The following is a 24,974-nucleotide window of genomic DNA, read 5'->3' on the forward strand; positions in this document are numbered from 1 at the left end:
TTGCTGCTATTTTTAAATAAACACTTACAATAAGATAATATAAATAATATCCAACTAAAGATAAACATAAGAATAAAACTAATTTTAAACCTAATTGATAACTATTAATGTTTTCTTTATTAAATAAAATCGTTCTTTAACACAAATTTTAATAAATAATTTAACATAATTTCTAATTTAACATAAATTCTAATCTAACATAATTTCTAATCTAACATAATTTCTAATTTCTATTAATCGTTGTAAACCTAATAGTAATTTTAACCCTTTCTAACTTTTCTTAGTAGTAGTAATCCTGACAATCCGACGGTCCTGAGTTTTGTCAACCTCAACCAGATATTTCGACTCATCATCCTCACCTCGTATCTCCATTTTCTTATGTGTTTGGGTTTTCTCATTTCCATCTCCCTTGGCACACATGATCTCCAATTTCTTCTGTGCTTGAGCATTCTCATTTGCATCTTTCTCAGCACGCATAATCTCCAATTTCTTTTGTGCTTTGGCTTTCATTAGTGTATCTAGTTCAATATCCACAATAAGAGTTTGAACTATCTCAAACCCATATGCTAACATGGCCTGTGCATGTAATCAAATTCAAAGATAATTAAAAAAAGAAAAGAAAAAAAGATTATTACATCCAAATAACTTGCCAGTTCTAAGCCAATTTAGCAAATAGAAAAATACCTTGTCTAGTGCCACTACTAGAGCTTCCGCTATTTCATACTTTTGTTCAAAAAGAGAATGCAGCTCCATCGTTGGAACAAATGCCCTAATAACTAAACATACATAGATATAAGCAAGTCTGTTAATATCTTCTAAGTGTGACATAAACTATCTCCCGCGTAAATTATGATTATGATGAATATATATGAGTTGTATCAAAGTACCATAGAGACCCTTTTTGGAGGGATACGTACAAAAGAAAAAAAAAAAAAAAAAAGGGACATACCATCAAAAACATAGGATTCGATTAGTCTTTCGGTGTCGCTGAGTTGGTAGAAAGCATTTGTAGCCTTTTTTGCTATAACCCGGTATTGAATAGATGCAACAACAGTAACAAAGACATTATCCTAACAAGACAACATAGATCACACAACTTGTAGATTAATCACAATTTCAATCATATATATATAAAATTGGAAAAAAAAAAGAAAAAAAAGAAAAAAAAACGAAATAAAAAGTATACGTAATAGACCTTTGTCATCGTTTCACATCGAACATCAAGCTGTTGTACACGCAAAGTGAGGTGGCCAGCTATTCGCTTGCCACAAATCCAAGGCATATAGTGACAACCAGGCTCAAGCACAGCGTCAAACTTTCCAAAACTTTCTCTGATAGCCAGAGTTGATTGGTCCACTTTAACACAACAGAAAATTTGCCCCATTTTTTGCTCTACTCACAAAATATAGAAAACATATAGTTAGGAAAATCAATTATAATATATAAAAGCAATCTTGAACATGCACCATTAGTAAAAGATTTAACAAGATATCCAAACTCTAAAAAAAAAAGAAAAAAAAAAAAAAGAGAAGCAATCAAAGGAACACAATAATCACCGCAAGTACCACTTCGAAACTTTTCGATCTCTCTCTAAATTTGATTGAAGAAAATGATTTAAATAGACTTCCAACCAGATATATTAATCCTAATGTAAAACAAACTCAAGACTCCTAATTAACCACAATTGAACTCAAATTAAGGACTCTTACGACAATTCACACACTACTTCTATTACAATTGAAAGACTCCAAACTACTCAAGAGGTAGATAGAAATTAAGATGAATTTTTAATCCTAAGCCTCCTAGGACGTACGGATTCTTACTTTACTTGCTAAGATTTGAGAGGGACATCACGTACTATTTATGCTATGAGTTGATGGGAATCTAAGCAGCCAATAGATTTTTTAATTACTCAGTTTACAATTGAAACTTGCCCTAATATATACTAGACCTATAATTGACTACTTTAATTTCCACATCTTAATGCAAAATGGAAACCAATTAAATATGTTTAATTAATTAGTAGGTCTTTTTTTCTTGCGAGGTTTAATTATCTCATGCTAGCATATTTTGTTCATGATTCAACCACTACAAATCGATTCTAGGACCTACCCCAAACCCACCCTAGCATTTACCAACGAGACATGCATGCAAGACCTATGGCTCTTTAATTACCCTATATATATATCGTGAGGCTTAATTACTCTATTTATTTGGTTATTTTATGATAAAATACAATTAATTAGCACCACAAATTTCGTAAAAACTCACCTTTAATTCTTAACTATCGATCATTAATTTGCCATATACTTGATTTGATCTCTTCCACCTACCATTTAGATACAAATACCTAAATACTAATTTGTAATACAATTAGCAACAAACACCCTACAGCTTCCCTAAACAGTTGGGTAACAACCCAATAGCTTATTATAATCCTAAAAAAAAAAATCATATGTTTTCTCTTCCTCTCTCTTCTCACATAATAAAGTAATAGTAAAGAATAAAAAATAATAATAAAGTAAGAGTATTTAATTGATATAGGAAATAAAGAAATAATATTTAATTGATATAAAAAAAGATAAGAGAATTTTATTGTGAAGTGTATTTGAAGATGGAAGCAAAAACCGGTTTGGTTCCCTAAATTTAAGAAAAAATTGATGGGTATCTATTGGGTAATTAACTTCCCTTATTTCCACTCCTTCCTCATCCACGCTCGTAATTAACAAGGCCTTTCTCATCCGAAGACCTTGCCCACAACGTCAGGTAATTTCCTTCTGAGCTCGTTTAGATCCTTCCATGTCATGTCCTTTGCCATTCCCCTCCATTGGATCAAGATTTCCGTTTCAGCTCGATTCCCTCTTTTCTTCATCGTACGGAGTAAGACCCTCTCTAGGTCAGGAGGTAGGGTTCCTTAATTCCGTAAGTGGAGCTTGGGCTCCATGTTGGCACCGAGCTTTTTCTTTAGAGGCATGTTACACAACTATTTTTCAATTATCTATCTTTCAACTATATCTTTTGTAAATTCAATTGATTAATTATTAGATTTGTTGACTCATGTGGGTCTCACACAAATTTAATGATAAATTCATCTATTCATTATATGGAGATGGTTAAAAAAATGAATTTTATCATTTCTCTTTGAGAAATAATTGGTGTCAATATTTTTCTCATCTCATCTTATAAGTTAATTATTAGATTTGTGGACTTATATGGACACCATATAAGTTAATGATAGACCCCACAAATCTAAATGCTGATCTATTAATTTGCAAGAGATATGATAGTCTATTAAATTTGTAGGAGAATATGAGAAAAATATCAACAAATTATTGACAAAAATCATTTATCGCAAATTATTTACGCCAATCATTCTCATCAATATTTTTATCATCTCATCTTACAAATTAACTATTAGATTTACAGACTTATGTGAACCTCACAAATCTAATGGTTGATCTATTAAGTTTGCTCGAGAATATGAGAAATATATGGGCAAATAATTGACACAAATAATTTCTCTTAAAATATCTACTAAATTTTGGGGTAAATTTAAATTTTACCTTCATTCAATTTTGCTCTAGGACCCCCTCTACTCTACTCATCTACTAAGCTCTTTATCTTCTTTAAAATCCCAAAAAATAAAAAAATAAAAAAATAAAAAAAATGTCTTTAATGATATCCCTCTTTTCTAGGAAAGTCTTTAATGATACAGTTGTATTTGAGTGAAACCCAGGGAGGATTTTATCCCCAACAATACGCATCTTTTTAATTTCTTCCTATCAGACATTCGGAAATGAAATGAATTTACCTTTTATGAAATATAAAAATTATGGAAATTTTATCAATTGATTTTTTAAGAATGTGAACTTGCAATACCAGGAGTTCTCTCTATTTCTCTAGTGGGAGATATATATATATATATAATAAAGCATATCATCTGTGTACATTTATTTGTCTTCTCATTGATGTCCAACCTGCCTCTCTCTCACTCTCATCCAAAAGCTTAATCCTATAAATTTAAATTTAATAATATTATATTCACTTTTCATTTTTTTGTTTTATTATTTGATATGAGATTTTATCACATGTAAAATTTCAATAATTTATTCTTCACGCTTGAACCCATATTACAACAAAGTGGATACAACCTGATCTAGCATTGTCAAGGCTCTTTTCAAAATGGTGCTTATTTACAATTATATGATTATTCTTTAACCTAACTCATGCACATATATACTCGCATTATATCATAGTAAGAAAAAAACAATAACTCTATGGGAATCTACCCATAAATTTGTGCTATCAATTTTATCGATTCTGATATAATTTAAAGTCTGTTTAAGACTACGTTACAGAGCTTAAAAATTACTTTTAGTATTTAAAAAATTGTACGAAACAAAAGTTGGCACCTTTGGTAAATATTTCAAAAATATTTCTTTTAACTTTTTTACTCTTAAAAATACCAAAACGCACTTTTGCCAAAAAGTGCAAAAGTGAAAATAACACGAGAAGCCTATCTTCAAGTGGAAGAATGTTAGTAATTAATTAAAAAAAAAGAAGGTGGAAGAATGTTGGTGATGAAGCCTAATTCTAATTGACTTGAGCAATGGTGAAGTTTAGTCTTGATTGAACTAGGAGACATGGTTGTTTAAATCACGTTAGATTAGTATTGGGTAAACTTACTCGATCTAGAAATCCTAATAAAATGGCAATATAAACAACGAGATTTGAGGGGTATTATAGGATTTTGAGAATTGCTTGTTCTTTTTTCTCTTCCTTTTCTTTTTAAATTAATACCAAATTAAGAGAAATGCTAGGTGAACGTGACAGTGAAAATAAATATTGCAATCAAGATTTAATGGTAATTTTTATTGTCACATTAGAGTATGTGCATTTGAAAGTGTGTTAGATGTCTGATGTGGATCTATGCCCATAACTTTTTCTTACAAAAATTCGATTGAAATGAATTAGGCACTTTTAGGAGACTTATCAAGTCTACTTTTATGGATACGGTAAATAAGATCACTGATAAGAAAAAAATTTTGAGGGGAATCTTTCATATTCATTTCTTGAAAAAAAGATCAAGAGCATAAAGTTCTGATAAATCATAGCCAAAGTTATGAGGTTATAATGTCATAGAGACAAACATAAAAATCTTACAATCAAGTTTTACTATGACTTTAACATTCGCTAACTCATGTTCAAACTTCAGTTATAGAACGTATCTGCTACAGGTAGACCCAATCTAATACATAGCTAACCCATATTTTTAACTTTTATTTTCTCGGCCATGGGAGTAAAACCCTCATACTGAAACTAATCTTCATCGACCCAAAGGCCAAGATAAAAACCTTCACAAAACACAATACAAAAACCAACAAACATCTACAACAGTCGGGGCAAGGGAGTCGAAGCGCACTAGCCGACGAGTGATGGACGAGATGGGCTGTTTTGGGCCGATGGGCAATTGAGGAGCTGGGGAGCACGGTGGGCCGGCGCATGGTTGAGCGAAACTAGTTGAGGAGACTAAATCTAGATTTGAAAAACTAAATCTAAAGCTCAACCGATTTTGGGAGGTGAAGAGTGGCGTAGCACAATGGAAGGTGGACAGAGGCGGCGCAGCATAAGCAAAGGGATGGCCGAAGCAACTGAAGTAGTCGAAAAAACCAAAAAAAAAATTAAACTGAAAAAAATAAAAAAGAAGAAGAAGAAAACAAGAAGAGGAGGGGGATGAAAGAAAGAGGGGAGTATGGCCCATGGGGGAGGGGAAAGGAGGAGGGAGCTCCTTCCCACAAGTATTTTCTCTCTCACCGAGAAGAAAATTAATTCCTAATAAACCACAAAAATGACAGTTAAGTACTCCACCCATGGTTATTGGTTGTACCTATGAACATTATTATTATTATTTTCTTTTTGGTGTGAGCTAGTAGGGGGTGGCTTGAGCCACCCTCAATGGCCGGCCAGGGGGTGGCCGAACCACCCCCATGGCCTATTAAATTTGAGATCGATAACTATTAAATTTTAATTTAATTGTGATTTTAAAAATTACATCAAATAAGAGTCCTACCTATAATATTACTCATTCATATTATATTTTCCAAAAGTCAGCACGCATGATCTCCAACTCCAATTTCTTCTGTGCATGGGCTTTCTCATTTACATCTTTCTTAGCACGCATGATTTCCAATTTCTTTTGTGCTTTGGCTTTCATTAGTGTATATGGTTCAATATCCACAATAAGAGTATGAACTATCTCAAACCCATATGCTAACATGGCATGTGTATATAAAATTCAAAGATATTAAAAAAGGAAAAAAGAAAAAAATGATTCAATACGTCCAAATAACTTGCTAGTTCCAAAGCAATTTAGCAAATAGAGAAACACCTTGTCTAGTCCCACTACCATAGCTTCCACTATTTCATACTTTTGCTCAAAAAGAGAATGCAGCTCCAACGTTGGAACAAATGCCCTAATAACTAAACATACATAGATATAAGCAAGCATGTTAGTTTTTCATAAGTGTGACATGAATTATCTCCAGCCTAAATTATGATCTTGATGAATATGTATGAGTTGTATCAAAGTATCATCGAGACCCTTTTTGGGGAGACACTGCACGTATATGACGCCAAAATTATATTATACACAATTTATTAAAAAAATAAAAATAAAAATAGGAAGAGAGTAAAAAACCGGGAAAAACTAAATAATTGATAAAAATAAGACATATATATGCCCCTTGTTTATACACCAAAATACATTTTATTTAAAAAGTTTATATTTTATTTTAAAAATATTTGTAATTGGGCGTAATATTTTCATAAAATCTTGATTAAGTAGTTATAGTTACGTTAAGTTACTACGTACGGGTGTTACTCGATCACTTCTATAAACAAAAGAGGAATATTGCTAGCTAGCTACGCTTAAAAACAAATTTTACAGAAATAAATTTAATTTTACTATCTGATTGGAAATTAGATACATATAACTTTTAAGAAATCCAATCATATTATGCCATATATATAATCATGTTGTAAATTTGTTTGTTAAATAAAATACCTAAGTATTAATTAATACCTATAAAATTTAAAATACATAATCTTTTAAGGTATAAATTAAGAATAAAGCTAACTTAATTTTATAAACCAATAAACCAAGTCTGGAACATCAAACAGCCAATTCTCTCTATACATCTTTCATCTCTCACCTCGCTAAAATTTGTCTTGTTCGTAAATTTTTCTGTTTCATCCTTACACACGCATATCAAACAAGTTTTGTTTTCTTCTTTTTTGTTCCAATTTGTACGAGACTTCCCCATTCCCGTCGACTGAGTGGAAGAGAGAGAAATACAAGCCCAAATAGCTAGTAGCAGGTTTTGTCTGGATTTCTCTCAGCTGATTTCTATCTTTTTCCGTTTTATTGAAGGAGATAGAGTGAGATTATTGGCTGCACTTTGCCATGATCGTCTTCTTTTGTTAAAGCCTGTGTTTTTGGTTCCCACAAGCTGCACATCTTGTGAAAGAGCTGCTTTAATTTCTTTTTTTGTAACACTGGAGCATTTCAGATTTTGAAAGAGTAATATCTTTTATAAACATTTCTCATCACTGTTCTGTTCTGTTTTGTTTTGTTTTTTTGTCTTAATTGTCTTGTTGTAAGATTTTTCATCCCTTCCTTTGAACACGCCAATCACCTGACTTCCAATATATAAGCCACTCTTATTTTTTCCTGTTAAAATTTTGACAATTCCTACTAAAAGTGATTAGTTGCATTAATATTTTATTTTAAGTTCCAGATTATTGATGAACACAATTTCACTATTAATTATAAAATGCAAACATTTGTGCAAAATAATTATAATAATACTTAATTTAATAAAAATTTAAAATTTAAAATTTAAAATTAAAAAATGCTTTGCCGATTAGACCTAATATTTTCAAGTTTGCTTCTCAGTTGGATCCAGATTTGCTCTGCTGAGTGCTGCCCCCTCAACCAGGGGGCTGATGAATCCCTACAATACCTCTTTTTGAGTTGTCCATTTGCTAGGATTATGTGACATTATTTGGTCCTTGGGTATTAATTGCAGGTAATGAAAGATTTGAGAAATTTTAGGCAATAAGGATACTTGGAGGAATTTTGGGCATTTTAAAATAAATTTCTCATATTATTTCATTAATTTGCTGCTATTTTTACTATTATTATTTTTTTTTTTTAGGGAGAGGGAGGATTCGAACTAGTGACCTCCGCTTCATGAGACGTGGTTTACAATTGAGCTATCCCTTGGGGACAAATTGCTGCTATTTTTAAATAAACACTTACAATAAGATAAGATAAATAATATCCAACTAAAGATAAACATAAGAATAAAACTAATTTTAAACCTAATTGATAACTATTAATCTTTTCTTTATTAAATAAAATCGTTCTTTAACACAAATTTTAATCTAACATAATTTCTAATTTCTATTAATCGTAGTAAACCTAATAGTAATTTTAACCCTAATTGATAATTATTAGTCTATATTAAATAAAATAATTCTTTTCTTTAACATAAATTCTAATATATTATTAATCAAATTGTTTTTTATTCTGATTTTAAAACTCATAAGAGTCCTACCTATAATACTACTCATTCATATCTCGAAATATTGTCCAAAATTTAGCACGCTTAATCTCCAACTCCAATTTCTTTTGTGCTTGGGCTTTCTCATTTGCATCTTTCTCTGCACGCATGATCTCCAATTTCTTTTGCGCTTTGACTCTCATCAGTGTATCTCGTTCAATATCCACAATAAGAGTCTGAACTGTCTCAAACCCATATGCTAACATGGACTGTGCATATAAAATTCAAAGATATTAAAAAAAGAAAAAAGGAAAACTGATTTAGTATGTCCAAATAACTTGCTAGCTCCAAACCAATTCAGCAAATTGAGTAATACCTTGTCTAGTGCCACTACTACAGCTTCCGCTATTTCATACTTTTGTTCAAAAAGAGAATGCAGCTCCATCGTTGGAACAAATGCCCTAATAACTAAACATACATAGATATAAGCAAGTCTGTTAATATCTTCTAAGTGTGACATAAACTATCTCTCGCGTAAATTATGATTATGATGAATATATATGAGTTGTATCAAAGTACCATGGAGACCCTTTTTGGAGGGATACGTACAAGAGAAAAAAAAAAAAAAAAAAAAAAGGGACATACCATCAAAAACATAGGATTCGATTAGTCTTTCGGTGTCGCTGAGTTGGTAGAAAGCATTTGTAGCCTTTTTTGCTATAACCCGGTATTGAATAGATGCAACAACAGTAACAAAGACATTATCCTAACAAGACAACATAGATCACACAACTTGTAGATTAATCACAATTTCAATCATATATATATATAAAATTGGAAGAAAAAAAAAAGAAAAAGAAAAAAAAAAAACGAAATAAAGAGTATACGTAATAGACCTTTGTCATCGTTTCACATCGAACATCAAGCTGCTGTACACGCAAAGTGAGGTGGCCAGCTATTCGCTTGCCACAAATCCAAGGCATACAGTGACAACCAGGCTCAAGCACAGCGTCAAACTTTCCAAAACTTTCTTTGATAGCCAGAGTTGATTGGTACACTTTAACACAACAGAAAATTTGCCCCATTTTTTGCTCTACTCACAAAATATAGAAAACATATAGTTAGGAAAATCAATTATAATATATAAAAGCAATCTTGAACATGCACCATTAGTAAAAGATTTAACAAGATATCCAAACTCTAAAAAAAAAAGAAAAAAAAAAAAAGAGAAGCAATCGAAGGAACACAATAATCACCGCAAGTACCACTTCGAAACTTTTCGATCTCTCTCTAAATTTGATTGAAGAAAATGATTTAAATAGACTTCCAACCAGATATATTAATCCTAATGTAAAACAAACTCAAGACTCCTAATTAACCACAATTGAACTCAAATTAAGGACTCTTACGACAATTCACACACTACTTCTATTACAATTGAAAGACTCCAAACTACTCAAGAGGTAGATAGAAATTAAGATGAATTTTTAATCCTAAGCCTCCTAGGACGTACGGATTCTTACTTTACTTGCTAAGATTTGAGAGGGACATCACGTACTATTTATGCTATGAGTCGATGGGAATCTAAGCAGCCAATAGATTTTTTAATTACTCAGTTTACAATTGAAACTTGCCCTAATATATACTAGACCTATAATTGACTACTTTAATTTCCACATCTTAATGCAAAATGGAAACCAATTAAATATGTTTAATTAATTAGTAGGTCTTTTTTTCTTGCGAGGTTTAATTATCTCATGCTAGCATATTTTGTTCATGATTCAACCACTACAAATCGATTCTAGGACCTACCCCAAACCCACCCTAGCATTTACCAACGAGACATGCATGCAAGACCTATGGCTCTTTAATTACCCTATATATATATCGTGAGGCTTAATTACTCTATTTATTTGGTTATTTTATGATAAAATACAATTAATTAGCACCACAAATTTCGTAAAAACTCACCTTTAATTCTTAACTATCGATCATTAATTTGCCATATACTTGATTTGATCTCTTCCACCTACCATTTAGATACAAATACCTAAATACTAATTTGTAATACAATTAGCAACAAACACCCTACAGCTTCCCTAAACAGTTGGGTAACAACCCAATAGCTTATTATAATCCTAAAAAAAAAAATCATATGTTTTCTCTTCCTCTCTCTTCTCACATAATAAAGTAATAGTAAAGAATAAAAAATAATAATAAAGTAAGAGTATTTAATTGATATAGGAAATAAAGAAATAATATTTAATTGATATAAAAAAAGATAAGAGAATTTTATTGTGAAGTGTATTTGAAGATGGAAGCAAAAACCGGTTTGGTTCCCTAAATTTAAGAAAAAATTGATGGGTATCTATTGGGTAATTAACTTCCCTTATTTCCACTCCTTCCTCATCCACGCTCGTAATTAACAAGGCCTTTCTCATCCGAAGACCTTGCCCACAACGTCAGGTAATTTCCTTCTGAGCTCGTTTAGATCCTTCCATGTCATGTCCTTTGCCATTCCCCTCCATTGGATCAAGATTTCCGTTTCAGCTCGATTCCCTCTTTTCTTCATCGTACGGAGTAAGACCCTCTCTAGGTCAGGAGGTAGGGTTCCTTAATTCCGTAAGTGGAGCTTGGGCTCCATGTTGGCACCGAGCTTTTTCTTTAGAGGCATGTTACACAACTATTTTTCAATTATCTATCTTTCAACTATATCTTTTGTAAATTCAATTGATTAATTATTAGATTTGTTGACTCATGTGGGTCTCACACAAATTTAATGATAAATTCATCTATTCATTATATGGAGATGGTTAAAAAAATGAATTTTATCATTTCTCTTTGAGAAATAATTGGTGTCAATATTTTTCTCATCTCATCTTATAAGTTAATTATTAGATTTGTGGACTTATATGGACACCATATAAGTTAATGATAGACCCCACAAATCTAAATGCTGATCTATTAATTTGCAAGAGATATGATAGTCTATTAAATTTGTAGGAGAATATGAGAAAAATATCAACAAATTATTGACAAAAATCATTTATCGCAAATTATTTACGCCAATCATTCTCATCAATATTTTTATCATCTCATCTTACAAATTAACTATTAGATTTACAGACTTATGTGAACCTCACAAATCTAATGGTTGATCTATTAAGTTTGCTCGAGAATATGAGAAATATATGGGCAAATAATTGACACAAATAATTTCTCTTAAAATATCTACTAAATTTTGGGGTAAATTTAAATTTTACCTTCTTTCAATTTTGCTCTAGGACCCCCTCTACTCTACTCATCTACTATGCTCTTTATCTTCTTTAAAATCCCCAAAAAAAAAAAAAAGAATAGTCTTTAATGATATCCCTCTTTTCTAGGAAAGTCTTTAATGATACAGTTGTATTTGAGTGAAACCCAGGGAGGATTTTATCCCCAACAATACGCATCTCTTTAATTTCTTCCTATCAGACATTCGGAAATGAAATGAATTTACCTTTTATGAAATATAAAAATTATGGAAATTTTATCAATTGATTTTTTAAGAATGTGAACTTGCAATACCAGGAGTTCTCTCTATTTCTCTAGTGGGAGATATATATATATATATAATAAAGCATATCATCTGTGTACATTTATTTGTCTTCTCATTGATGTCCAACCTGCCTCTCTCTCACTCTCATCCAAAAGCTTAATCCTATAAATTTAAATTTAATAATATTATATTCACTTTTCATTTTTTTGTTTTATTATTTGATATGAGATTTTATCACATGTAAAATTTCAATAATTTATTCTTCACGCTTGAACCCATATTACAACAAAGTGGATACAACCTGATCTAGCATTGTCAAGGCTCTTTTCAAAATGGTGCTTATTTACAATTATATGATTATTCTTTAACCTAACTCATGCACATATATACTCGCATTATATCATAGTAAGAAAAAAACAATAACTCTATGGGAATCTACCCATAAATTTGTGCTATCAATTTTATCGATTCTGATATAATTTAAAGTCTGTTTAAGACTACGTTACAGAGCTTAAAAATTACTTTTAGTATTTAAAAAATTGTACGAAACAAAAGTTGGCACCTTTGGTAAATATTTCAAAAATATTTCTTTTAACTTTTTTACTCTTAAAAATACCAAAACGCACTTTTGCCAAAAAGTGCAAAAGTGAAAATAACACGAGAAGCCTATCTTCAAGTGGAAGAATGTTAGTAATTAATTAAAAAAAAAGAAGGTGGAAGAATGTTGGTGATGAAGCCTAATTCTAATTGACTTGAGCAATGGTGAAGTTTAGTCTTGATTGAACTAGGAGACATGGTTGTTTAAATCACGTTAGATTAGTATTGGGTAAACTTACTCGATCTAGAAATCCTAATAAAATGGCAATATAAACAACGAGATTTGAGGGGTATTATAGGATTTTGAGAATTGCTTGTTCTTTTTTCTCTTCCTTTTCTTTTTAAATTAATACCAAATTAAGAGAAATGCTAGGTGAACGTGACAGTGAAAATAAATATTGCAATCAAGATTTAATGGTAATTTTTATTGTCACATTAGAGTATGTGCATTTGAAAGTGTGTTAGATGTCTGATGTGGATCTATGCCCATAACTTTTTCTTACAAAAATTCGATTGAAATGAATTAGGCACTTTTAGGAGACTTATCAAGTCTACTTTTATGGATACGGTAAATAAGATCACTGATAAGAAAAAAATTTTGAGGGGAATCTTTCATATTCATTTCTTGAAAAAAAGATCAAGAGCATAAAGTTCTGATAAATCATAGCCAAAGTTATGAGGTTATAATGTCATAGAGACAAACATAAAAATCTTACAATCAAGTTTTACTATGACTTTAACATTCGCTAACTCATGTTCAAACTTCAGTTATAGAACGTATCTGCTACAGGTAGACCCAATCTAATACATAGCTAACCCATATTTTTAACTTTTATTTTCTCGGCCATGGGAGTAAAACCCTCATACTGAAACTAATCTTCATCGACCCAAAGGCCAAGATAAAAACCTTCACAAAACACAATACAAAAACCAACAAACATCTACAACAGTCGGGGCAAGGGAGTCGAAGCGCACTAGCCGACGAGTGATGGACGAGATGGGCTGTTTTGGGCCGATGGGCAATTGAGGAGCTGGGGAGCACGGTGGGCCGGCGCATGGTTGAGCGAAACTAGTTGAGGAGACTAAATCTAGATTTGAAAAACTAAATCTAAAGCTCAACCGATTTTGGGAGGTGAAGAGTGGCGTAGCACAATGGAAGGTGGACAGAGGCGGCGCAGCATAAGCAAAGGGATGGCCGAAGCAACTGAAGTAGTCGAAAAAACCAAAAAAAAAATTAAACTGAAAAAAATAAAAAAGAAGAAGAAGAAAACAAGAAGAGGAGGGGGATGAAAGAAAGAGGGGAGTATGGCCCATGGGGGAGGGGAAAGGAGGAGGGAGCTCCTTCCCACAAGTATTTTCTCTCTCACCGAGAAGAAAATTAATTCCTAATAAACCACAAAAATGACAGTTAAGTACTCCACCCATGGTTATTGGTTGTACCTATGAACATTATTATTATTATTTTCTTTTTGGTGTGAGCTAGTAGGGGGTGGCCGGCCACCATATGGGGTGGCCGGCCACCCCCATTTTGGGTAGGGGGTGGCTTGAGCCACCCTCAATGGCCGGCCAGGGGGTGGCCGAACCACCCCCATGGCCTATTAAATTTGAGATCGATAACTATTAAATTTTAATTTAATTGTGATTTTAAAAATTACATCAAATAAGAGTCCTACCTATAATATTACTCATTCATATTATATTTTCCAAAAGTCAGCACGCATGATCTCCAACTCCAATTTCTTCTGTGCATGGGCTTTCTCATTTACATCTTTCTTAGCACGCATGATTTCCAATTTCTTTTGTGCTTTGGCTTTCATTAGTGTATATGGTTCAATATCCACAATAAGAGTATGAACTATCTCAAACCCATATGCTAACATGGCATGTGTATATAAAATTCAAAGATATTAAAAAAGGAAAAAAGAAAAAAATGATTCAATACGTCCAAATAACTTGCTAGTTCCAAAGCAATTTAGCAAATAGAGAAACACCTTGTCTAGTCCCACTACCATAGCTTCCACTATTTCATACTTTTGCTCAAAAAGAGAATGCAGCTCCAACGTTGGAACAAATGCCCTAATAACTAAACATACATAGATATAAGCAAGCATGTTAGTTTTTCATAAGTGTGACATGAATTATCTCCAGCCTAAATTATGATCTTGATGAATATGTATGAGTTGTATCAAAGTATCATCGAGACCCTTTTTGGGGAGACACTGCACGTATATGACGCCAAAATTATATTATACACAATTTATTAAAAAAATAAAAATAAAAATAGGAAGAGAGTAAAAAACCGGGAAAAACTAAATAATTGATAAAAATAAGACATATATATGCCCCTTGTTTATACACCAAAATACATTTTATTTAAAAAGTTTATATTTTATTTTAAAAATATTTGTAATTGGGCGTAATATTTTCATAAAATCTTGATTAAGTAGTTATAGTTACGTTAAGTTACTACGTACGGGTGTTACTCGATCACTTCTATAAACAAAAGAGGAATATTGCTAGCTAGCTACGCTTAAAAACAAATTTTACAGAAATAAATTTAATTTTACTATCTGATTGGAAATTAGATACATATAACTTTTAAGAAATCCAATCATATTATGCCATATATATAATCATGTTGTAAATTTGTTTGTTAAATAAAATACCTAAGTATTAATTAATACCTATAAAATTTAAAATACATAATCTTTTAAGGTATAAATTAAGAATAAAGCTAACTTAATTTTATAAACCAATAAACCAAGTCTGGAACATCAAACAGCCAATTCTCTCTATACATCTTTCATCTCACACCTCGCTAAAATTTGTCTTGTTCGTAAATTTTTCTGTTTCATCCTTACACACGCATATCAAACAAGTTTTGTTTTCTTCTTTTTTGTTCCAATTTGTACGAGACTTCCCCATTCCCGTCGACTGAGTGGAAGAGAGAGAAATACAAGCCCAAATAGCTAGTAGCAGGTTTTGTCTGGATTTCTCTCAGCTGATTTCTATCTTTTTCCGTTTTATTGAAGGAGATAGAGTGAGATTATTGGCTGCACTTTGCCATGATCGTCTTCTTTTGTTAAAGCCTGTGTTTTTGGTTCCCACAAGCTGCACATCTTGTGAAAGAGCTGCTTTAATTTCTTTTTTTGTAACACTGGAGCATTTCAGATTTTGAAAGAGTAATATCTTTTATAAACATTTCTCATCACTGTTCTGTTCTGTTTTGTTTTGTTTTTTTGTCTTAATTGTCTTGTTGTAAGATTTTTCATCCCTTCCTTTGAACACGCCAATCACCTGACTTCCAATATATAAGCCACTCTTATTTTTTCCTGTTAAAATTTTGACAATTCCTACTAAAAGTGATTAGTTGCATTAATATTTTATTTTAAGTTCCAGATTATTGATGAACACAATTTCACTATTAATTATAAAATGCAAACATTTGTGCAAAATAATTATAATAATACTTAATTTAATAAAAATTTAAAATTTAAAATTTAAAATTAAAAAATGCTTTGCCGATTAGACCTAATATTTTCAAGTTTGCTTCTCAGTTGGATCCAGATTTGCTCTGCTGAGTGCTGCCCCCTCAACCAGGGGGCTGATGAATCCCTACAATACCTCTTTTTGAGTTGTCCATTTGCTAGGATTATGTGACATTATTTGGTCCTTGGGTATTAATTGCAGGTAATGAAAGATTTGAGAAATTTTAGGCAATAAGGATACTTGGAGGAATTTTGGGCATTTTAAAATAAATTTCTCATATTATTTCATTAATTTGCTGCTATTTTTACTATTATTATTTTTTTTTTTTAGGGAGAGGGAGGATTCGAACTAGTGACCTCCGCTTCATGAGACGTGGTTTACAATTGAGCTATCCCTTGGGGACAAATTGCTGCTATTTTTAAATAAACACTTACAATAAGATAAGATAAATAATATCCAACTAAAGATAAACATAAGAATAAAACTAATTTTAAACCTAATTGATAACTATTAATCTTTTCTTTATTAAATAAAATCGTTCTTTAACACAAATTTTAATCTAACATAATTTCTAATTTCTATTAATCGTAGTAAACCTAATAGTAATTTTAACCCTAATTGATAATTATTAGTCTATATTAAATAAAATAATTCTTTTCTTTAACATAAATTCTAATATATTATTAATCAAATTGTTTTTTATTCTGATTTTAAAACTCATAAGAGTCCTACCTATAATACTACTCATTCATATCTCGAAATATTGTCCAAAATTTAGCACGCTTAATCTCCAACTCCAATTTCTTTTGTGCTTGGGCTTTCTCATTTGCATCTTTCTCTGCACGCATGATCTCCAATTTCTTTTGCGCTTTGACTCTCATCAGTGTATCTCGTTCAATATCCACAATAAGAGTCTGAACTGTCTCAAACCCATATGCTAACATGGACTGTGCATATAAAATTCAAAGATATTAAAAAAAGAAAAAAGGAAAACTGATTTAGTACGTCCAAATAACTTGCTAGCTCCAAACCAATTCAGCAAATTGAGTAATACCTTGTCTAGTGCCACTACTACAGCTTCCGCTATTTCATACTTTTGTTCAAAAAGAGAATGCAGCTCCATCGTTGGAACAAATGCCCTAATAACTAAACATACATAGATATAAGCAAGTCTGTTAATATCTTCTAAGTGTGACATAAACTATCTCTCGCGTAAATTATGATTATGATGAATATATATGAGTTGTATCAAAGTACCATGGAGACCCTTTTTGGAGGGATACGTACAAGAGAAAAAAAAAAAAAAAAAAAAAAGGGACATACCATCAAAAACATAGGATTCGATTAGTCTTTCGGTGTCGCTGAGTTGGTAGAAAGCATTTGTAGCCTTTTTTGCTATAACCCGGTATTGAATAGATGCAACAACAGTAACAAAGACATTATCCTAACAAGACAACATAGATCACACAACTTGTAGATTAATCACAATTTCAATCATATATATATAAAATTGGAAAAAAAAAAGAAAAAAAAGAAAAAAAAACGAAATAAAAAGTATACGTAATAGACCTTTGTCATCGTTTCACATCGAACATCAAGCTGTTGTACACGCAAAGTGAGGTGGCCAGCTATTCGCTTGCCACAAATCCAAGGCATATAGTGACAACCAGGCTCAAGCACAGCGTCAAACTTTCCAAAACTTTCTCTGATAGCCAGAGTTGATTGGTCCACTTTAACACAACAGAAAATTTGCCCCATTTTTTGCTCTACTCACAAAATATAGAAAACATATAGTTAGGAAAATCAATTATAATATATAAAAGCAATCTTGAACATGCACCATTAGTAAAAGATTTAACAAGATATCCAAACTCTAAAAAAAAAAAAAAAAAAAAAAAGAAAAAAAACAAAGAGAAGCAATCGAAGGAACACAATAATCACCGCAAGTACCACTTCGAAACTTTTCGATCTCTCTCTAAATTTGATTGAAGAAAATGATTTAAATAGACTTCCAACCAGATATATTAATCCTAATGTAAAACAAACTCAAGACTCCTAATTAACCACAATTGAACTCAAATTAAGGACTCTTACGACAATTCACACACTACTTCTATTACAATTGAAAGACTCCAAACTACTCAAGAGGTAGATAGAAATTAAGATGAATTTTTAATCCTAAGCCTCCTAGGACGTACGGATTCTTACTTTACTTGCTAAGATTTGAGAGGGACATCACGTACTATTTATGCTATGAGTCGATGGGAATCTAAGCAGCCAATAGATTTTTTAATTACTCAGTTTACAATTGAAACTTTTATCCCTCTTTTCTAGGAAAGTCTTTAATGATACAGTTGTATTTGAGTGAAACCCAGGAAGGATTTTATCCCCAACAATACGCATCTCTTTAATTTCTTCCTATCAGACATTCGGAAATGAAATGAATTTACCTTTTATGAAATATAAAAATTATGGAAATTTTATCAATTGATTTTTTAAGAATGTGAACTTGCAATACCAGGAGTTCTCTCTATTTCTCTAGTGGGAGATATATATATATAATAAAGCATATCATCTGTGTACATTTATTTGTCTTCTCATTGATGTCCAACCTGCCTCTCTCTCACTCTCATCCAAAAGCTTAAACCTATAAATTTAAATTTAATAATATTATATTCACTTTTCATTTTTTTGTTTTATTATTTGATATGAGATTTTATCACATGTAAAATTTCAATAATTTATTCTTCACGCTTGAACCCATATTACAACAAAGTGGATACAACCTGATCTAGCATTGTCAAGGCTCTTTTCAAAATGGTGCTTATTTACAATTATATGATTATTCTTTAACCTAACTCATGCACATATATACTCGCATTATATCATAGTAAGAAAAAAACAATAACTCTATGGGAATCTACCCATAAATTTGTGCTAAATATACTTATGGCCTTCTCTCAGAAGATTCTCACAAAAGTTTAGAATGATTTTATGATTTGCAGGATATGATGAACACTGTATCGAGCCACCATTGTAATTGCTCGCTAGGATTTCAGGAGCATCTTATCAAAGGAAGATTTAGTAAAACTCCATGTCCAGGATATTCTGGTCCATATCCTCCTTCAAGAGGATTGGAAAAACTAGTTTTTACCCTAGGCCAATGCCTTGCTCGTAGATATTATCAAGGTGTTAGGAAATTCAGGCCTGCCTTCTCCAGTATGGTGGATGATGGCATGGATCCAGATAACTCAAAAGATGGGAATAATGACGAAGAATCTACAAAAGGCGAAACTGGAGGAGTATGTTCACATTGTCTTTTCTTTTCCTTTCCCCCTTTTCTGTATAATTCATTGCTTTGAAAATGACAATAAATAAAAACCATGGATAGACACTGGTTTTTCAATTGCGTTTCAGATTCTGGGTTCATCGCAATGTGGTTGTCAGAATCTATCACTGTATGAATAGATTAACAATTAAATGTGCGATGAGGCTTCATAGTTTCTCTCTCTTTTTTGTTTATTTATTTTTATTTTTTTACTCTAAAAAACACCAATAATGTTAACTGTTTGAAGCCTTTATTAATTATTTATTTTTTGAAAAATGTGTGTGGCATCAACAGTCCTCTGCTATTTCGGCTCTCTGTTAACTGGCTGCTTTATCTTTTCTTCATCGTCCAGGTACTGGTTGCAAGTATTAGCACTTTAACAAGGAGTTAGATCATCAAACAGTAAAATGCTACATCCAACTTTGGAGTGGGCAAGCATTTGAGTGCACTGATTGATGAACTAGCTTCAGGTTTTGTTTAATAATTGCGGGATTGGAAAACTAATTGTGCCCTTCTTGATGTATTTTCTAGATGAACTGTAATTTTGTTTTGTTTTAACCATTTAGTTTCTTCGTCAACTACATTTCTTTTGAGCTACTTGGCTCTAACTAGCTGCACACAGATGGCTTAAATGAAATATAGCATCTATAAGATTATTTTTGGCATAAGTAAATTCTTGTTGGATAAGGAATCTCTCCATTTTCTTTTGAAATTAACAGAGATTAATTCACAGTGAAGATTAAAATTTCACAATCTCAAGGCATACAAAGCTCTACATTATTTAAGATCTTATCATTAGTTACCGTCCCTTCAAACAATATCTTCGATGGGATGAGATTCCAAATGACATGGCTGTATGTACACCTTAGATCATAACCATGAATTGGCCTTTGTACATTTCAATGAAAATGGAGAGGCTCCTAATCCATTCTTGTCTTGCTTGCTAATATAGTCAACATCACATTCCCTAATATCTGTGGTAAAGCTTTATTTGTCGTTTTTCAAACCTATGCATAGTTATAAATGGAAGAATCAAATATTTCTAACTAAACATTCTTTTTGTTTACATTTTTCAGGTGAACAGTGAAATACTTCGGGAGAATCTTGAAAGAATAGTTGGAACAGATGATTCGACCTTTAGAGGGATAGACCTTGCAACCCTTATTAGGAACAAGTATGGGAGGTCTTATGATGTTCAACTGATAAAGAAGGTACGTTTGTTGCACTACAAGCATAGCTATAGTATACTTCGTGTTTTTATGTTGTTTGTTTTTAACGTAATTTATTGAGAAACAGGTTGGAATTATTGGGAATATGTAATCCATTTTGCTTGACATAATTTTTTTTCTTTGTGGACCTGATATTCTAATGTCTTTTCATCATAATTACTACTGCAAATGTCAGGTTAGCAATTGATAGCTTATTCTTTTTTTTTGGTCATCAACTTGGTGACAATTGTGATTTCTATCTTATGCTACCAATATATATATATATATTAAAATGCCCTTAGGTGGATAAATGTGTTATCTGTGCTCTCACCTCCCACTTGATCTTGGCACTGTTATGTTTATCGTTTTATTAAAATAGAATTTCTAGCTTTCTTGTTTTTATTTTTCTAGTCTCTTGTATACTTCCCGTGTACTTGGGTTGCACTTTTTGCACTTTTTAATAAATTTGTGATTACTTATAATTAAAATAGAATAGTCATTTGCAAACTTCATCTAGTGTGAGAAGAAGAGTACTTAAGTTTCTTCTTTAAAACTTGTTCAGTTACATGGGCATTGAAATGCCCTAACTGTCTTTATTATTCTTTTTTTATTATTTCTTATTATTTTTTACCAATGTTTGCAAGATGATAGCATTAAATGAACTTATATCGTTACCTTGGCTCTTTAACTTTTGATTTTCTTTGGTTTGATACCATGTTCTTATTTGTAGATAACCACCCTAAGATCTGTGAATATTCATCATAACATCTGTATTGAAATTGTACATTATAATCTTTTGGGGATTTTTTGACATATGTTGGTCATGATACTGAAACTTTCCTGCTTGAAAAAATAGTCTTGCTGTTCTATGTTCCTATTACCCCTAGATGATTATTTTCAACTTTTTTTTGGCATTTCACATGTTACTTCTGCTTGACCTTCTCTAGGAGTTCATGGGAAAAATCTTTCTTGCTTTGAATGTGATGTGGAAGTACGCGGAGCAGGTATGCAAATTCTTGTGCTACAAAATCTATGCTTATTAAATGAACTAGAGTAACATCATTATCACTTAATTCAAGTTTCAGAAATGCATAGAACATCAGATTTTTGGAGAAAGACGAGCTTCACAAAAATTGTTTCATAGGCGATTCAGATTTCTTATATTTATTTTTTGACCAATTTGGAAGAGGTGGTTTCAGTTGAATTAAATTCAAGAAGAGTATGTATGTTTATCTTAAACTTGCATGTTGCATACAAATATGAACATGAACCTCCAATAAAATGATATTTAAACTTGTTTCATAGGCGATTCAGATTTCTTATGTTTATTTTTTGACCAATTTGGAAGAGATGTTTTCAGTTGAATTAAATTCAAGAAGAGTATGGATGCTTATCTTAAACTTGCATAGTACTGCATATAAATATGAACATGAACCTCCAATAAAATGATGTTTAACCATCTTACTGGAGCCCAGCAAAGAAGATACCAAAAAAAGAAAAAGAAAAAAAAAAAAAAAAAAAAAGGAAAAAAAAAAGGAAAAAGAAAGTAGAAGCCACATCATTACTGTTAGTAGTGTGTCTCTGCAATTGGGTTGTCAATGAAATGATAGCCAAATCGGTAAAGGGATTGTCATCTTTTTTTTTTTTTTTTAAACTACTCATATGTGCAAGGGAAGCTGCTAAAAAGGGTGCCTATGAGAGAGCCAATTGTAATTTTCTCTAGATTTCCTTTTTGTTGATGAGTTTCTAATAAAGTTGCATATTACTGTTTCTTCCCAGTCAGCCCATTTTTGTTGCCATTCTATGGGTCATCCCTACACATACAAGTCCAAATCTCTGACTTTAGTTTGAAAGTTGTGAGTTTCAATAATTCAAGTTAACATAGTTAATCAAGTTATTGGCACCAACCATATGATCCATAGCACAACTGCTTGAATGTTTAGAGGTTATTTATTCCTCCTTGGGCAAGTTCCAATTACCTTGTTCTTTTAGAGATCGTTTCCACTGACTGAAGAAGAGTATCTACTGAGGCTTGATGATGTGGCAGACACATTGAGATGCTGGGGAGCTGTCTCACATATTCGAAACAGCCTAGCTAAGTTGAAAGAGCGGCCTCGGATAGGAAAGGTAAAAATATGGTCCATTCACTTCTATATATTCATTGTTCATTTAAAGCCTCAATGCTTGGTTTAGGCAAATTAGTCTACTGAAGTGTTTTTCTCAAAATTTAGCCTCAAAAGTCCTAAATTAGAAGCTAGCAAGTTGTGCAGAGAAAGCAAGAGATAAGACTGATGCTTTTCTTCGATCACCATATCATCACTGTATTTATTTAGGCCTCACACCCCATACTCCCTGCTTCAAACGCACCTCAATATTTATTTAGACCAAGCTATGAACTAGTAGATTGGTATGTATTTTAGGCATTTTCAGTATGGGAGAAAGGTACACTCAAAAAGAATGTGGGCTGTAGCTCCCACTAAAAAATATGAGTTTTATCCTACAGAATATATGAAATTGGACAGAGCTTAATGGGAGGCGGAAAAGAGTCACTTGCTTTGTTAGAATGTAATCGTTACCATAAATGAGGATTAGATTACCCTAAATGAAGGGATTTGGTTAGGAGTAAAATGAGATTGGATTACCCTAAATAAAGGGATTTGATTAGGAAAATGAAAGAGGAAAGGGGAGACAAGGATTTTACGGATTCGGTGTTAAAACGCCTACGTCCACCATTAGGATAAAGCCCTATAGGACTACATTGTACTCTTATTGATTGATTATGATTGTATACATGGCCCTATTTATAGAGCTTACAAATGATTTGAATTTATACAAATATAATATAATCCTAATCGAATCCCTTCATTTAGGATAACTAATTCTCATTTATGATATGGATTTCTATCCTTATAATAAACTCTAACATGCTTGATATGAAATTGTCCAAGATTTTGTTGATTACTCATTTAATCTGTCTACACTGTCACTTGTCATTTGCTGCAGGCAGTAAGCATTTTTATAGACATGGATGAGTCTGGAGGCCGAGCAGATGAATGGATCTACAAGTAGATTAACTCAAAAGGAGAGAATGTTATGACGAGGGAGGAACCATACCCACCAACACAACACCCTTGGCCATCATCTGAAATCAATTGTTTGGTGGCAAAATGTTTCTGACAGCGGCAGGGCACAAGGAAGATTGGTGCCTTGTGCTTCCAATTTGTTTATTATTCCATATATACACCATGGTTGGCGGCATATGAAGCCTCCGTAGATTCTATCATACATGTAAGAGGATGCTCTCATCTTTTGATCTATGCACTATTTACCTCACTCCATGTAAATATACAAGTTTGTTACGATGTACAAGGTAAGACACATACACACATAGGGGAGAGATCTTTGACAGCTCCCCTTTCTAATGTAATGTTATGTTTAGCACCCGTCCATGCAAACTAAGAAATAAATTACAACTGCATTATCTCCTCCCCTACACTAGTTTAAATCCTAAAAGAAGTTTTTATGTTGCAAAATGTTATATACCACATTTTTTTGTCTCAAAATGTTGACGTAACAATTCCAACAACCTCTTGATTATCATTTTTTAATAAAAATTGATCCAAAAGTTGGTTGAGATTATCATGTTAGTATTGCGAAATAATTGTATGATAAAAATATGATTTTTAACATTTTTTCATTTTAAAAATTAAAAACAACTGCTAAACAGTTCTTTCTGGAATGTTCCTCTGAGCTCTGTAATTGCACGTGAACTCATTACTCTAGATGTACTTTGAACTTCTGCCCAAAGAAAACCGAAGACATTATTTCACAGGAATGTGATCCTCTCTATTTCACTTTAAATGGAGAGAAATTCATTTTATAATTAAGATTTTGTTTTGATGCATTTAACAACATCAACGTACGTGATGCAATATATACACCATTAGACCTGCCAAATCATATGATATGGACCATAATTGGTAGAGTTTAGCAGTGATGGCAGGTTGGCAGCAAAGCCTATTAAGTGATTCCAGTAATCTACATCTCTAAGAGAAGATCTACGATTCTACATATTGTCTGGTTATGAATTTACTATGCATCAGAAAAAATATAAACAGAAAACAGAAAATATTTTTGCATTTGTGTGGGTGCACATATCTGCGATTCCAAGCGTCCATTGAGACGAAGACATTTAGACTTAAAAAAACATTTTCATCGAAACAAACATAGCCCAATAAATATAGGGAGGT

General features: G+C 32.0%; 4 protein-coding genes across 4 annotated transcripts; 1 reads left to right on the forward strand and 3 right to left on the reverse strand.

Annotated features, from left to right (window-relative positions):
* Positions 1-270: 270 nt before the first annotated feature.
* On the reverse strand, positions 271-1,384 carry LOC132178389 (hypersensitive-induced response protein-like protein 1). Its single transcript, XM_059590829.1, has 4 exons — positions 1,196-1,384; positions 950-1,070; positions 685-776; positions 271-576 (listed from the first exon to the last, which is right to left on the reverse strand). Exons 1-4 carry the CDS (start codon positions 1,382-1,384, stop codon positions 271-273), a joined length of 708 nt encoding a protein of 235 aa, XP_059446812.1.
* A 6,205-nt stretch (positions 1,385-7,589) lies between these two features.
* On the reverse strand, positions 7,590-9,652 carry LOC132178390 (hypersensitive-induced response protein-like protein 1). The gene is made up of 5 exons (XM_059590830.1): positions 9,461-9,652; positions 9,210-9,330; positions 8,941-9,032; positions 8,661-8,833; positions 7,590-7,731 (listed from the first exon to the last, which is right to left on the reverse strand). The coding sequence occupies exons 1-5, from the start codon at positions 9,647-9,649 to the stop codon at positions 7,590-7,592; spliced, it is 717 nt and encodes a 238-aa protein (XP_059446813.1). The 5' UTR covers positions 9,650-9,652.
* A 6,239-nt stretch (positions 9,653-15,891) lies between these two features.
* On the reverse strand, positions 15,892-17,949 carry LOC132178391 (hypersensitive-induced response protein-like protein 1). Its single transcript, XM_059590831.1, has 5 exons — positions 17,758-17,949; positions 17,512-17,632; positions 17,243-17,334; positions 16,963-17,135; positions 15,892-16,033 (listed from the first exon to the last, which is right to left on the reverse strand). The coding sequence occupies exons 1-5, from the start codon at positions 17,944-17,946 to the stop codon at positions 15,892-15,894; spliced, it is 717 nt and encodes a 238-aa protein (XP_059446814.1). The 5' UTR covers positions 17,947-17,949.
* Positions 17,950-19,196: 1,247 nt separating this feature from the next.
* On the forward strand, positions 19,197-24,178 carry LOC132179714 (uncharacterized). Its single transcript, XM_059592476.1, has 5 exons — positions 19,197-19,490; positions 20,593-20,727; positions 21,672-21,728; positions 22,717-22,851; positions 23,728-24,178. Exons 1-5 carry the CDS (start codon positions 19,197-19,199, stop codon positions 23,791-23,793), a joined length of 687 nt encoding a protein of 228 aa, XP_059448459.1. The 3' UTR covers positions 23,794-24,178.
* Positions 24,179-24,974: the final 796 nt, after the last annotated feature.

This window comes from Corylus avellana, chromosome ca4 (genome assembly GCF_901000735.1).
Source record: "Corylus avellana chromosome ca4, CavTom2PMs-1.0".
Taxonomy (NCBI): domain Eukaryota; kingdom Viridiplantae; phylum Streptophyta; class Magnoliopsida; order Fagales; family Betulaceae; genus Corylus; species Corylus avellana.

What these genes read in the sequence shown, in the direction of transcription:
- LOC132178389 (XM_059590829.1), bottom strand. Translation starts at nt 1,384, where the DNA reads ATGGGGCAAATTTTCTGTTGTGTTAAAGTGGACCAATCAACTCTGGCT. An exon ending in GATGTGAAACGATGACAAAG is followed by an intron (nt 1,071 to 1,195) that starts GTCTATTACGTA and finishes TTGTCTTGTTAG; the next exon opens with GATAATGTCTTTGTTACTGT. An exon ending in CGAATCCTATGTTTTTGATG is followed by an intron (nt 777 to 949) that starts GTATGTCCCTTT and finishes ATGTATGTTTAG; the next exon opens with TTATTAGGGCATTTGTTCCA.
- LOC132178390 (XM_059590830.1), bottom strand. Translation starts at nt 9,649, where the DNA reads ATGGGGCAAATTTTCTGTTGTGTTAAAGTGTACCAATCAACTCTGGCT. An exon ending in GATGTGAAACGATGACAAAG is followed by an intron (nt 9,331 to 9,460) that starts GTCTATTACGTA and finishes TTGTCTTGTTAG; the next exon opens with GATAATGTCTTTGTTACTGT. An exon ending in CGAATCCTATGTTTTTGATG is followed by an intron (nt 9,033 to 9,209) that starts GTATGTCCCTTT and finishes ATGTATGTTTAG; the next exon opens with TTATTAGGGCATTTGTTCCA.
- LOC132178391 (XM_059590831.1), bottom strand. Translation starts at nt 17,946, where the DNA reads ATGGGGCAAATTTTCTGTTGTGTTAAAGTGGACCAATCAACTCTGGCT. An exon ending in GATGTGAAACGATGACAAAG is followed by an intron (nt 17,633 to 17,757) that starts GTCTATTACGTA and finishes TTGTCTTGTTAG; the next exon opens with GATAATGTCTTTGTTACTGT. An exon ending in TAGTAGTGGCACTAGACAAG is followed by an intron (nt 17,136 to 17,242) that starts GTATTACTCAAT and finishes TTATATGCACAG; the next exon opens with TCCATGTTAGCATATGGGTT.
- LOC132179714 (XM_059592476.1), top strand. Translation starts at nt 19,197, where the DNA reads ATGATGAACACTGTATCGAGCCACCATTGTAATTGCTCGCTAGGATTT. An exon ending in CAAAAGGCGAAACTGGAGGA is followed by an intron (nt 19,491 to 20,592) that starts GTATGTTCACAT and finishes TACATTTTTCAG; the next exon opens with GTGAACAGTGAAATACTTCG. An exon ending in AGCGGCCTCGGATAGGAAAG is followed by an intron (nt 22,852 to 23,727) that starts GTAAAAATATGG and finishes CATTTGCTGCAG; the next exon opens with GCAGTAAGCATTTTTATAGA.